The sequence below is a fragment of the Trichosurus vulpecula genome, chromosome 4 (genome assembly GCF_011100635.1).
Source record: "Trichosurus vulpecula isolate mTriVul1 chromosome 4, mTriVul1.pri, whole genome shotgun sequence".
NCBI lineage: Eukaryota > Metazoa > Chordata > Mammalia > Diprotodontia > Phalangeridae > Trichosurus > Trichosurus vulpecula.
In genome coordinates this window covers 291,163,172-291,177,368 of record NC_050576.1, presented here as the reverse complement: position 1 = coordinate 291,177,368, position 14,197 = coordinate 291,163,172, and the positions used below count along the sequence as shown (strand labels likewise).

Sequence of the window (14,197 nt, the reverse complement as noted above, 5' to 3'; positions counted from 1 at the left end):
GCCTCGACACCGCCCACCGGGGAAAACCTTCCCACGCGAGGTTGCCAGTGCCTGTTTACTAAACCCGGAGGAGCCCTATCTACAGCACCAAACCCTTATTAAGCGCCTATTGTATGCCAGGCACCGGGCTGAGCGGTGTGTAGGTCCTGCGCCTGCGTAGTATCGAGGCAAACCTCAATTTCCCCTTCAACCCACGAGGAGTACACCTTCCTTTCCCTCCTCTCCCCTTCTCCTCCTTTACTTCCAGTTATTCGGGAACCCACGGGCGAGCAAGGGTCTCCCCCGAGCCTCACCTGGTGCAGATTAGCCCCATTTTTTCGGCCCCGGGAGGCTGTCCAGCCCATTAAGAATCTGAAGTCGATTCTTTGGCTCCGAGTCTCTCTCCATTGCTGGCACGCGGGCCCCCACCACTCACACAGCTTGGCCCCTCCCCAAAGCCTCGGAGCCAGCCGCATCTTGGCATCGGCCTTTCTAGATCCCGGACCCAATCTCGGCTTTGATGCGCCTATGTTTGTCCCTCTAAACCCGGACCGTTACACCGCCTCTAAAAGTGACCTTGACCGTCCGGTGAATGTTCTGCAGCTGTGCCGCACACGGTCATCTTTGTCACCCTCCCAGCTCGTTAATGCACGCATAGATTGTCCTCCGCACAGGGGCGCTCTGATCGCACCCCGAAACCTGCGAGATCAGACTCATTCTTCTCAGGCAGCAGCGAAGTTCGAGGGAAAGAACCTTGGATTTTGAAGTCAGAGGAACTGGGTGATAATCCAGTAAAATGAAGGAGTCAAGTCACCTATTATACACCAGGCACTGGGTTTAGCACTGGGGATGCAGAGAAAGTAAAAGAAAACAACAAAAACAAACAACAGTTCCTCCCCTCAAGGAGCTTACAATCTAGCACCGATGTTCAAATCCTGCCTCTACCACTTACACTTCTGTGACATTATTTCTTTGGCCGTCGGAGGGATGATATGCAGACAACTGTATTGGGGGTTTGGTGCATCCCTAGAACAAATGTAAAAACGAAATATAAATTGGAGATTATCTTGGTGGGGCATGGAGGGATGAGGAAAAGGTTTTTGTAGAAGGTGGTATTTTATTTAAATTTCCAATATAACGTAAAGGAAGCCCAGAAGACTGAGATGAAAAGAACCATCCTAGGCATGGAGTACAGGTCAGTGTAAACGCCTAGAGTATAGGGAAGGGGTGTCTTGTGAGGAACAGGCAGGAGGTTAATGACTGGATCAGCCGGGCACTGGAAGGTTGTAAGGTGTTAAGAAAACTGAAAGGTAGGAAAAAGGATTTGCATTTTATTTTGGAGGTGCTAGGGAGTCACTAGAGTTTATTGAGTAGGAGAAGGGGACGTAATAACTAGCATTTATATGATATTTTTATAAACCTCTCATTTGGTCCTCACAACAACCCTGAGATGTTATATGCAATTATCCTCATTTTACAGATGAAGAAACAGGCTGAAACAGTTTAAGTGACATATCCGGGGTCACCCAGGTAATATAGTGAGGCAGGATGTGAAATCAGATTTTTATGATTCTAAGTACAGTACGCTGTGGGGTAGGCCACTTAGCTGCCCAGCTGTTAATTCACTTGCCCACTAGCCCAAGATCACACAGCTACTAAAATACAGAACTGGGAATGCAACCAAGCTGCTATAACTCAAAATATACTGCTTTCTACTAAGCAAAACTATTCTAAACTGTAGAAAATGGAGGAGTAAGTGTGAGAAGAAGCTTTGTCATTTGACAAGTCAATTGTTTTCAGGGAATCTATCAGGGATTCAATGAGTATTTTGTTAAATATCAGTAAATTACAAAATATAAAATGAAATTAAAGACCGATTTTATGACAATATAGATAAAAACAAAAAATGAAAAATGTCAAGCGTTTTTTAAAAAAAAATCATTAAACATTTGCTACAAGTATTCCATATCTTAATCGTGAGAAAGAATATACTATTTAAGTGCATCCCATACTTAATAGAGGGAAGAGGAGATAGAGTGGGATAACGTCAATAGCTTTAGTGGAATGTCAAAGGGATGAGCTATAAAAGAATATGTTGATAGACTGATAGCAAATTTAAAGTAAAGGTCAAGAAGAGTCATGAGATCCATCAAAAACAACTGAATAATGTTGGAATATTATGGAACTTACATTAGAAGAATTGAGTAATAGCAGAAAATTTTAACATTCCTATTGCAGAAAGTGGATTGTCACGTGATACCCAGTTAAGAATCTGGTGGGAACTTAGAAAGTAACCTCTCAGATTAGGTAGAATATAAATAAATAGCTCACATATATGTGCACATACATCCATATGTATTTGCATATATATATGTATATATTTTATATAATTATTATAAAATTTTAACATTTGCAAATCACTTCTGATTTTCCACATGTAGAATTGATCAAAGGAACAAGAGTTGTTTAGCCTGGAGAAAAGAAGACTTATAGCAATGTGACAGCTACATTTGAAGGCATGTAACATGAAAGAGAAATGAGATTTGTTCTATTTGTCCTCACCACAAGTAGAGCAATGGATGAAACTTTTAGAGGCAGATTGAGTCTCTATGTAAGGAAAATTTTTCCTAATAATTCTAAGTGTTATTGTTGTCTATCCTTCTTACTTTAAGAGGACATCATGTTGAGGTCAAGGTACCGTGTGTTTGACTGTGGCTGATCAGTCCAATACTAGCTTAGAATGCTCTACCATAGGTTGGTCACAAATAGTTCATTTGAACATTTTAGATGGACAAGTCTCCAGGTTTGCAAATCTCATATTTTCTTGGTGCTACTGGGATTCTGGGCAGCTAGGTGGTGCAGCGGATAGAGCTCTAGACCTGGAGTCAGGAAGACCTGAGTTCAAATGTGGCCTCAGACACTAGCTGTGTGACCGTGGGCAAGTCATTTAACCCTGTTTGTCTCAGTTTCCTCATCTCTAAAATGAGCTAGAGAAGGAAATGTCAAAACATTTCAGTGTCTTTGCCAAGAAAACCCCAAATAGGGTTGGTCACATGAAGAGTTGGCTATGGCTGAAAAATAACTAAACAATGTGGATTCTGCTTTGCTCATGGAGCACAGGTGCTTTCTCTGATGTGGGTGACCCTGTGCCACTGTCCCCTATGTCTCACAAATCAGTTCCAAAGTTCTTCAGGGAAACCTTGAGAGTGTGCTTGTGCCACTTTTTCTGACCTCTGTGTGAGTTCTTTTAGGTAAGCCTTTTAGGTAAACTTGCATTTGGCCTTCAGGCTGTGGCCAGCCCATTGGAGTTGTGCTCTCTGCAGGAGAGTTTGAATGCTTGGCAGTTCAACTTGAGAAAGGACCTCAGTGTCTAGTACCTCATCTTGCCTGGTGATCTTAAAATCTTCCTAAGACAATTCAAATGGAAGCAGCTCAAATTTCTGGCATGGCACTGGCATACTGTCTAGGTTTCACAGGCATACAACAGTCGAATGAGCACAATGGCTCCGTAAGACCTTCATTTTGGTATGCAGCCCAACATTTCTCTCCCACACTTTCTTTCTGAGCCTCTAAAATGCTGAGCTAGCTCTGGCAATTGTGGACATCCCTAGAAAGTATACTGCCAAGGCAAGTGATCTTATCCACACTATTCAAAATTTCTCCATTTGCTGTAACTGATGGTTCAGCATAGGGATGGTGTGGTGCTGGCTGGTGGAGAACCTCTGTGTTCTTGGTGTTGATTGTCAGGCCATAATTAGTGTACCATCTCCCCCCTACCCCAGCATTGCCTACTGTGATCCTCATGGCTGGAAAGTGCTCTCTTCCTCTTCAAATTTCTCTTAAAACATTTCCTGGACCTTTCCTCACTTGTACACACCAATGTCTCCCTTGTATCACCATTATTTATTATTTGTCTTTCTTCCTTCCCATTCCCCAATTATACTGTAAGCTCCCTGAGCTCAAAGACCTTAACTAAAATAGTACTTTGTACATGTAAACCTTTAATAAATGTTTGTTGAATAGAACATTTGGAAAATTTTTCTTTGTGATTTTTAAATATTCTTGGTAATGAGTGTTACCTAAAGGCTTTAATGAGAGCAGTATGCATTAAAATAGGTATAGTAGGAATGCATTTAATAGAGGGAATGGACTTCATATTAGATGATGTTAATTCCATTCTAAGTACTCAAAGTTAATAAGGTACTATGTATATGCTAGTTATTGATATTAATGAATGAATGATAAAGCATTTATTAAACATTTTGTTGTTCAGTGGTTTCAGTTTTGTCTGACTCTTTATGACCTCATTTGGGATTTTCTTGGCAAATACACTGGACTGGTTTGCCATTTCATTCTCCAGCTCATTTTACAGATGAGGAAACTGAGGCAAACAGGGTTAAGTGATTTGCCCAGGGTCACACAGCTAGTAAGTGTCTGAGGCCAGATTTGAATTCAGGAAGATTAGTCTTCCTGACTACAGGCCGGGGACCCCATATACTGTGCTACCTATTAAGAAATTATTATGCTATAAGTGCTAGGGACAAAAATACAAGCAAGCAAAAGACAGCGTCTGCCCTAAAAAAGTTTACATTCTAATGAGAGAAGACAACACATAAATGGAAGCTAGAAGGGCGGAAGGGTGGGGGATGTGTGTGTGGACTTACAGTTTGGAAATGACCAGGAAGTGACAAGACCTGGTTCCAAGAAAAAAAAAAGGCAGAAGTTCACCAAACAAAGCCCAGTATCTCAGGGAGGAGAGTCAAAGTGGAAGGCAGATGAAGAGGATGAGCAAGATGGCAAGACTGAAGGTGGCATAGCTTGGAAATGTTCAGGATTCTCATAACTAGTATGATGACAAACTTCTAATGATTCTGGGATTCTACTCATCTTCCGATCTCAACTATTTACAACTTCTATTATCATTAATGGGGGGAGGGGAGAATGACATAAAAAAGCCTATTACCTATAAAAAATGGGTAGGGGGGAAGAAGAAGAAAGAGTATGCTGGGAACCAAAGCCTCTCATGTCTTCCTTGTTCTCTCTTGTGCACACTTCCGTAAACCAGTGGCATTGGGAAATTTGTCCAGAGTGACAGAAATTATGTCCCATGGCAAGAGGTAAGCTGCCCTGACCAAGTCTAATCCTAAAAATTCATTCTGAAAAAAAAATGATCCCAATTTGAAATATTTTTATCTTTGCTTCCCTACCGTGGATCATCTTCTACGAGATGATTCTACAACTTCTTTAGGCCAAGTGGAAAGTAGGTATGAGTTATCTAAGTTTGTGTTTGATATCACCATGTCATTAGCCCAGCATCCTTCTATGCAGTATTCCTCTAAGGCAGTTTTTGACTGTACACATGGTACAACACTTATGGATTGACAGCAGCTATCGCCTGTGGTAGAAACAAGGATGTAAAGAGACATACACCAGTGCACACTATGGTACACTGTTTTAATTTCCTGGAGACAACAGTTCCTATGGTGACTGGCAAAATTTTTTTTCCTTCCTTGTCAGGCCTGTTATTAGTGTGCTGATAGATTGCTTTCTCTAAATGTACCTGCTGGGTAAGTGCTGCTATTACGTGAAAAAGCAGGTGTGCTGGAGTTTCCTTGGGAGATTTAAAAGATGGTGAGCAGAGAAAGTTGAATAAAGTTGTATAAAGATGTCAGTTTTTTTCCTTGTACATTTAATGCTTTGAGATGTACTTGGTTAGAAGCCTTAGAGATAATTTTTCTTTATTGGGGGAGAAAAGAGAGCTTTCTGAACATTGTTGAAAACATTCCACTGAAGTCCTTCTCTTGAGTTTTCAGAGCCAATGCTTGGGCAGTGCCAACTCTGACAGGTCCTACCAAGCAAGAAAGGCTTTGGAGATAAGCCCTGGGATGGACTCTGTGTCTCATCTGAAGACCAGCCTAGCTGTGATGAAGAAGTTCATCATCAGAACTTACAAGGCATTTTTTTAAAACTCTAGACTCATGAAGAATTGTCAGCTAAGGAATGGAGGAATTCTGCTCTGTATCAGTGAAGGGTACATACACAGTGATGGCACTTTGAAGTGTTGAAGTATTATGGTAAGCTAAAAATGCAACACTTTTGCAATTTCTCTATAAACCTAGGGTACCTAAAGTTTTGGTAGAGACTGAGTGTCTTCTCCACACACCCACCATTACTGAGGAAATTATACCATCATTGCTGTTTTGTTTCTGTGGCTAAGAAGTGGGGAAGAAACACCCTCCCAATCTCTTCAATTCTACTGCAGAAGCCATAGGCCTTTCAATAACTTAAAAATGAAAAAAAACCTTTCCTATCTGCCTGATAGCTACATTATTTAAATTTCATTCTCTCTGATTTTGGTGCCACCCTTTCCTCACCTACCACCCCATTTCCTATAAGGGGTTAGAGTTCAGGTGAGTGGGTAGAGAGATATTAGGTTAGGCAGGAGTAGTAGAAATTTGTGAAAGTTCTGAAACTTTATCAAGGAGTAAAAACCTTGCAGTTTAAATAGGCCTACTGAGCGCCTAAAAGATGTCAATCATTTTACTGATTCTGTGCAGGAATGAAGCTAAAATGTCTAAATTCTGATCAGCCAATGCGAGATGGAGTATGTTGACCTTGGTGGGCATTTTGCTAGTGTCTATGGCTGCGTTGTTAGAAGCCTAGCTCCTTTTTTTTTATCACAGCCTTAGGCTGAACGTCAAAGCTTGTGTCCATAGCAGCCGGAGAAAGTAGTACACAAAGGCAGTTGGTCTTCACTCAGAGTTAACTACCTGATAAGGTCGCTAATATAAGCTCCATGAGGATAGGGACTGTGTCATTTTTATATTTGTATTCTCAGCACCTAGGAAAGTAGGTAGCTACTAAATGCATATTGAATTGAGATTGAAATGGAACTTCATAGTACCTTTTTTTTTACCCCTACAAAACTTGTATGTGGATTTCTCAGGGAAGGCTACCTCAGTTTCAAGAAAGTCTCTAGGTCTCTGAGTTGTAGGTAAGAAGCTTTTGCCTGAGGCCCTGCTTTTCTGATTGGTGGCTTCCTTTTCCTGACTGCCATTTTAGGGTGGATTGTAGCCATACTTCATCCTCACTTCAGCTCACTCTCTGTACTTCTCTACCTCCTCAGCAAACCCATGCCCTTTTTTCCAGCTCTCCTCCAAGTGTTCATCTTCCTCCATCAGAATGTAAGCTTTTGAGACTAGAGACTGTCTTGTTTGCTTGCATTTATATTTCTAGCACAATGTCTGGAACATAGTAAGTGCTTAAAATGCTTTTTCTTTATCTATCTATCTATCTATCTATCTTTCTATCTGGTCTGATAGATGATGAATAAGTAGACACATTCTAAAATGAATCAGATGAGATGCTCCCAATTAAATAACATATACTTTACTACTTGGTAACTTTAATGCAAAGATGTGCATATGGGACAAAAGCAAAAAAAAAAATTGAGGAAATGACTCAGGACCAAGTAAAGGTAATAGGGTAGATAAGCACCTACTATGTACCCAGCAAACAAAAGAGATCAAAGGTTTATGCAGAATTCTCATGTCTATATATCATGAATACTCTCTTCATGGGGATAATAGGATATATTGAAATAGAAATAACACACATTAAATAACATCCTGTAGTAAGTATATTCTGGTCTCAGTCTCTGGGAGCAAAGCCACTACATTTCCCTCTTGAAGTTCTAAGTTACCTTAGGATGTTTAAGAAATAACTTCACTAATGCCATAAGCTTAAGCACCAATTGGTTGTGTTCCTCCCATTGTTAGGTGCCAGCGACTGACTAGCGTCCCAGTTCCATTTAAGGACTTAACTTCAATTAGCTTTAGCAAAGCGATATTTACTTCAAAGATATAACAAGTCCAAAGTACAAACAATTCCCTCCAACACTTTGGGGGGGGGTTCCCCTATTCACGTTAGTCTCTGGGGAGAATGGGCAAACTATTAGCGCACAGGTTCTACTTAACATTGGTCCCACCAAGTTGATATCTAGATGCAGCATGACCAATATATGAATCCTTGTCCCAGTTATGTCTAGAATGGGTCCCAAAGGTCACTTTTTCTCCTTAGGACATCAGTTCTGGTCTGGCTGCAAAAACCTGGCATGGATACCAACTCCTGGAATCCCAGGGGCTCACGTGATTTCCTGACCTTTTGAAACTCATAATGTTGGAGTCTCCAGATTAGTCTTTACCTAAAATGAAAGAACAAACACTGAGAAAAACAAAGGATCAGGGCCTCTTTTTATGAGGCCACATTAGCTTCACTGGGGAGAGTCCAAAGCCTCTTCCATTCCAGCATTGTCTCTCACGAAATCCCATCAGAGAAGGAGTTAAACCAAGAGCAGGTCAGCTGAAGAGTAAATGGCCACGGGAGATCAAGTATTTTTTAAGGTGCTCCCAGTACCAGTTCTGTAACCAATTCTTTTAATTACATTGTTAGCAGATCGGAACCAGTTATATGTTCCAACATCTCTTTTAGGCATTGCTATTACATGTCATCATCATTATTTCAAAAATAGGCTCCTCATCCTCCTTTACATGGAGACACTATCAGAGGTTCTATGCAAATGGGCTAATCCCTGTTACAATCACAAAAAATGAAACTGACAATATCTTAACACACAGTAAATGAGTTAGTTATTGATGTTAGAGTCATTTCTGAATCAGCTATTAATGTGTTCCAATCACTGACTGATTAGAACATAGGTCAATATCAATGTCAAATTAGAAGAAAGGAAAAGATAACAAGATGATATAGCAAAAAAACAAAACAAAACAAAAAAAACCAACAACAAAAAACTTTCAAACAAAAGACTTTTCAAGATTTTGATGATCAATCCATAAGCATTAAGTTAAGCATTTCGTATATGTCAGGCACTGAATATACAAAATTAAAAAAATAAACCAATTCTAAACCATTTTCTCTATTAATGATGGTGAATACTTCATTTGAGTTTATTGAATATGGGTGTGACATGGCCAGATATTAACTTTATGAAGATTACTTTGATAGACAAGTAGAGAATAGACTGGATTTGTGGCAAGGAGACCAACCAGAAGACTAATGCAATAATAATCCAAGGGTGAAGTGATGAAGGCCTGCACCACAGTGAAAACAGTGTCAGAGGAAAGAAGGGGCATATACAGGGCGTTCCTAAAGTCTGGACACATAGGCAAAAATGCATATTTTCAAGAAATGAAATTTTCAACAACATTTTATTTAATTGGAATATTAACAAATAACATCCTCAATATGATTTCCATCATTTTTGATGCAAAGGTTGATGCACTTTGCAAGATTCATGTGAACTCGATGCAATAACTCCACACTGCCGTCAATTTTAGCACATTCACTCTTTATGCATCCAATCAAGTGTGTTGCATCTGTGATTTTCATTGAGTACATCTTCTCCTTTAACATACCCCAGAAAAAGAAGTCAAGGGAGCTAAGGTCTATTAATATTCCAAATATTTCAAAATATGCATTTTTGCTTATGAGTCCAGACTTTAGGGACACCCTGTATAAGAGATGTTACTAAGGTAGAATTGATAAGACTTAGCAATGATTGTGTATAGTAGGAGCAAGCTAACTACCTTTTTAGCAAAATAGTTTAAAGATAGTTTACTGAGTAATTTATTTTTTGGTAGTCCTTAGGAAAACCTTTTGTTTACTTGGCAGTAAATAAGTAAACTGTCTTGAGGCGTTTCTGGCCACCACAGCAGCATTTCAGGAATAGCAGCTAACTTCATAGCCTGGAGACTAACCTCAGGATGTTTTTGCTAGCTTTCACCACTCCTTTCTTCTACTGGTATTTGGATTGGCTTTTTCCAAAGGAGATTTCACTTTTGTGAGGCCCTCTACTATTGGGTGTGGGTTAGGGGATATTTTCCTTTTGATTCTGATTTGGGAACATCCAAACTATTCTACCAACCCACCTCCTATCCCCAGTACCTCCAGATAGTGATTGAAATCAAACACGTCTGTGTGATTGAAATGATGGTGGTACCCTTGATAGTATTAGGGAATCTCAGAAGAAGAAGGGCGAGTTTGGGAGGAAGGTAGTAAATTCTGTTTTGGATGTGTTAAGTTTGAGATGCCTACAGTATATAAAATTAGGGATGTTTAACAGTCAGTTGGTGATACTTACCTGGAGCTTAGGAAGACAGAGTAAGATTGGATATAGATCTACAAATAGTCTGACTAGAGATGATAATTGAACCCTTGGGAGTTGGTGAAGAGGGGCTCAGGATGGAACCTTGATTGGACTTTTTAGCTGAGCCTAATCTGTCTTTTTCAGATTCTTGAAAATGTGGCTTTATGTATGTAGTTATTTGGACAGTGAATTTACCTTCACAGATGCTTGTGCTCTAAGCCACACATGCCAATTTTTAAAAAGCCAAATAAATGGAGAAGAGCTTGGCAGCAGTGAAAAGGAAGGGAGAGACACAGCAGGCACCAGTGTAATACAGGATGTTCAAATCTTGAAAATGGAATTAGGCCACTGAATCAGTTTGTCTGACTGTTATGGACCATGGGGATGTGTCCTAGTTCTTAAAAAAATACATCAATAGTTTAGTACAAGTGTGTGACAAAATTCAGTGAGAGAACAACCTAGTGGGAAATCATTGAAATTGGGTCTCACTGGATCTGTGCTGAACTTGCTTCTTTGTTGTTTGTTTTTCTCGAGCCTGGTTTATTCATGTGTGTATGTATGTACACACACATATATTAAATATATGCGGGATGTCCCAAAAGTCTTAGTACTATTATAAGCTTTAATAACTTCAGAAGTGTAAATGCTACAAGCTTACAAAAATCAAGTAAAAATCTAATTATTTAAGTTTCTTTTACACTCAGTTTCATGAATTTGAATGGCAATTTTTTAATTTTAATTTTAAACAAGATGGGACATGTCATTATGCATGGAATATAGAATTTTCTGGATGATACTTTTTCAGGCTAGTGGATTGATAGAGGAAGTCCTTGCTTGGCCATCTCAGTTACCCAATCCACCTCTGTTAGATTTTTTTCTTGTGGGGTCACTTCAGAAGTGTCACGTATACATTAAGATCTTGTTCTTTGGATAATCTTAAGGCTAGGATTAAAAGTGCAATCTTACCATTCACTGAGCAGCAGCTGATAAAAGTTTTTATGTATAAAGTTTGAAAATTGGCTAGAGTTATATGAAGAATAAGGCAGTGCTTATGTTAATGTAAGGGTGTGTAGAGCTGTGATTTTTTTGCCTACGTAGGTTGTTTGTATTCACACAGATCTGTCTAGATGTGGCTTTCGGGGTGGCAAGACTAGATATCCCTAACATCTCTTCCTCCTATCCTTCTCCAAGTGAAACTTTGTTTCCTTCCAGGAAAGAAAGCAGGAGGTTGGATCCAGAGGCTGGCTACAACTCTTCTCTCCTTAGAGAGAAGGAGTATTGGGCTAGAATTATATCTTTCTGCTTCTTAAATATTGTTAGTCTAGAAGTGTTGGCTCCTGTTTATGTCAGCTTCTTCCCAGAGTCTTTCTCCCTTCAGGGACCCAAAGAGCCTAGAATGGCATGACTTCCCTCTTGAAGTTAGAACCCAGAAGACCAGGAAACCTCTTCTATCTAGCTCTCACCACCTCTGCCTTCCGGTGGAGCATTGATCTTCACCAGTGAGGAGAGACAAATGAGTTTTGAGCCAAGGGTTATATTCAATTTTAATAAGAAACATATTAATATTTTAATCATTTAAATAGTCTTTAAATATTTTTATAAGTTTATAGCAGCTATGTACCTGAAATTACTAAAGCTTAAAACTGCATTGAGATTTTTGGGATACTACATATGTAAATATACATATATTGTACACATAGAAGTAAATATATATGTCCACACATGTAATTAAAAAAAATATACCTTGTTGATGCCATTTGTCTTTATGGAAGTCATATGACTACCTTCCAGACTGAACTTTTCAGAGATATAAAGAAAAACAATTAACTACACTCTCTGATAGTGTCCATCCCTGACTGTATATATTCTGTTTTTTCCTGATAGTCCTCTGCTTCTCAGCTGTGAAGGGGGAAATGTTTCAGATTGTGAACTCCATAAGGGTAGGGACAATTGTCGCCTTTCTTCGTATCCCTAGCCCCTAGCATAGTCTCTGGCACATAATAGACACTTAACAAATGCATATTGACTTGACTTGTTAACATTATCTACTCTCTGGGACCTTAATTAACTCAGTTTGACTTCCCTTTAGTAATCTTTTCATTTGCATTGCTGTAGTTATTCTCTCACTGTTTTTGTTTACTTGAATCATTTTTAGCAGCATAAACGGAATGATTTTTAAATAAAAATGTGTTAAAGCAAATTTATTAGTTAAATCAATTGTGTTTCTACCCTTTGAGACCTGAGAAAATTCAGTGATACATTTTGTTTGTTTGTTTTCAGTAGCTATGGTGGCTCCTTAATTCTTCTAGGGAAAAATATAAACTCTTCACTATGGCAGTTGAGTATTTCCACAGTCTGGTTCTAACTTATATTTCTGGTTTTCACGTTATTCACCTTCCAGTATGCTTGTTTCTAGACAAAAAAGACTTCTAGGTCTTCATCATGGGCAACATTCTAGTTTTTCCTTTTGAATCAGTGAATGGGTTAGACCATGAGCAGGGGTATCCTGGAGCCGGCTTGAATCTACTCAAGATAGCCCATTACTAAATTTCCAATGTGAGCATTTACATCTAGGAAATCAGCAAGTGGTACAAATCAGGGCTTGATTTATTATTTTATAGACTTAAGAAAGTGGTGGAGAAAATGTTACTAATGCAGATTGAATTTAAAATTGTATCATGCATACTTTTTTGGAGGTGCTAATAGGATAGGATTTCTGCAATTATATTCTTCTTGGAGAAGAAGACTATTGAAAGGAGGATGAGACAAAGGCCTGCCCTGGCTGGCCAGAAGACATGGACCTTGAAGTAGTTAACAATGGAAAGGTGAGATGAAGGTGAAATGCAGTCCCACAAAATATTTTAGGCTTTAATGGGAGAATACAAAGGCAGCTAGAAATGCTATGTGAGGAAAGACTTGATCATCATATCTTGGAGCGCTAATGTTAATCCTAAATTACAGTAATTCCAAGAAGTTAATTGTAGTTTATTCATTAAGATCTGCTGCAGAAGCTGAAGAGAGAAAATTTTGTAAAGAATTTAAGGTCTCCTAAACTAAATCAACATATGCTTTGATACTTAGTGACTTTGATGCAAAGGTCTGCATGGGGGAAGACAGTGCAAAATAAATGCTTGAAAATGTGATTGAGACTTAAGAAATGAAAGGTAGAAAGATATTTCAGGGTAATCAAAAGCCTCATGCCTGTATATCATGGATGTTTTCTTCCAGAAAAGAGTCAGAAGGTGTTGGAAATAGAAAGCACCAAAAATAGCATAAACAATGAAAATGACTATGCATTAGTGAATAGGAAATGGTAGAAACGTGGTTTTGGGGATCACTGGACTTCCTAGGCAGGGCCAAAGTCCTGAGGAAGAACCCTGCGATAATCCCTAGGGAAGGCTGTACAGACCACAGGACTCCCAGAGGAAGACCAAGTGGTAGCCCCCCTTAATCTGCGAGGATCACAGGGCCTCCTAGGGGTCAGACCCTAATGAGGACCCAAGTGATGGCCCCTTTAGAACGGCAATAAGATCACCATGCTCCTGAGACAGGACCAGAAGTCCCAAGTGGTGTCCCCTTAAGAAGGCTGTGTAGACCACAGGGTTCCCCAAGGGAATCAGAAGTAGTAGCCCTCTTACCCCCCCAGTACGGATCACAGAACACCCCAAGGCAAGATCCAGGAGTAAGCCTAGAACAAGCTTTTGCTACCTATTGCTTCCCTTCACTTGACCTTAGGAAGATCATGTAATTTGCCCATTCTTGCCCAAAGAACTCAAGACCCGACTGGGCAGAGAAAAGCATTTTATTATACTCCTGCATACAGCTGCAGGAGCAGGGGTAACCATTCCCTCCACACCTGCTACAGTTATGGTTAGTTTACAGTCTTTATTTTTTACATAGTTTTCCTAGGTTATACAGTTTATACAGGTAGGATAATAAGGATACAGAAGCAAAAGTGAAGTTAATTAGATTTTCCTTGTCTTAGTTTAGGATTAATCTACATTCTTTTACTTCCCCTACTTTCCTCTTTAGCATACGCAAATGATGCAAATC

General features: G+C 39.5%; 1 protein-coding gene across 1 annotated transcript in view; it reads right to left on the bottom strand.

Annotated features, from left to right (window-relative positions):
* Positions 1 to 422, bottom strand: part of LANCL1 (LanC like 1) — a 46,880-nt gene extending 46,458 nt beyond the window's left edge. Inside the window, exon 1 of the mRNA XM_036754621.1 lies at positions 294 to 422. Within this exon, the coding sequence (XP_036610516.1) occupies positions 294 to 313 (20 nt within the window). The 5' untranslated portion in view covers positions 314 to 422. The remainder of the gene's footprint in view (positions 1 to 293) is intronic.
* Positions 423 to 14,197: the final 13,775 nt, after the last annotated feature.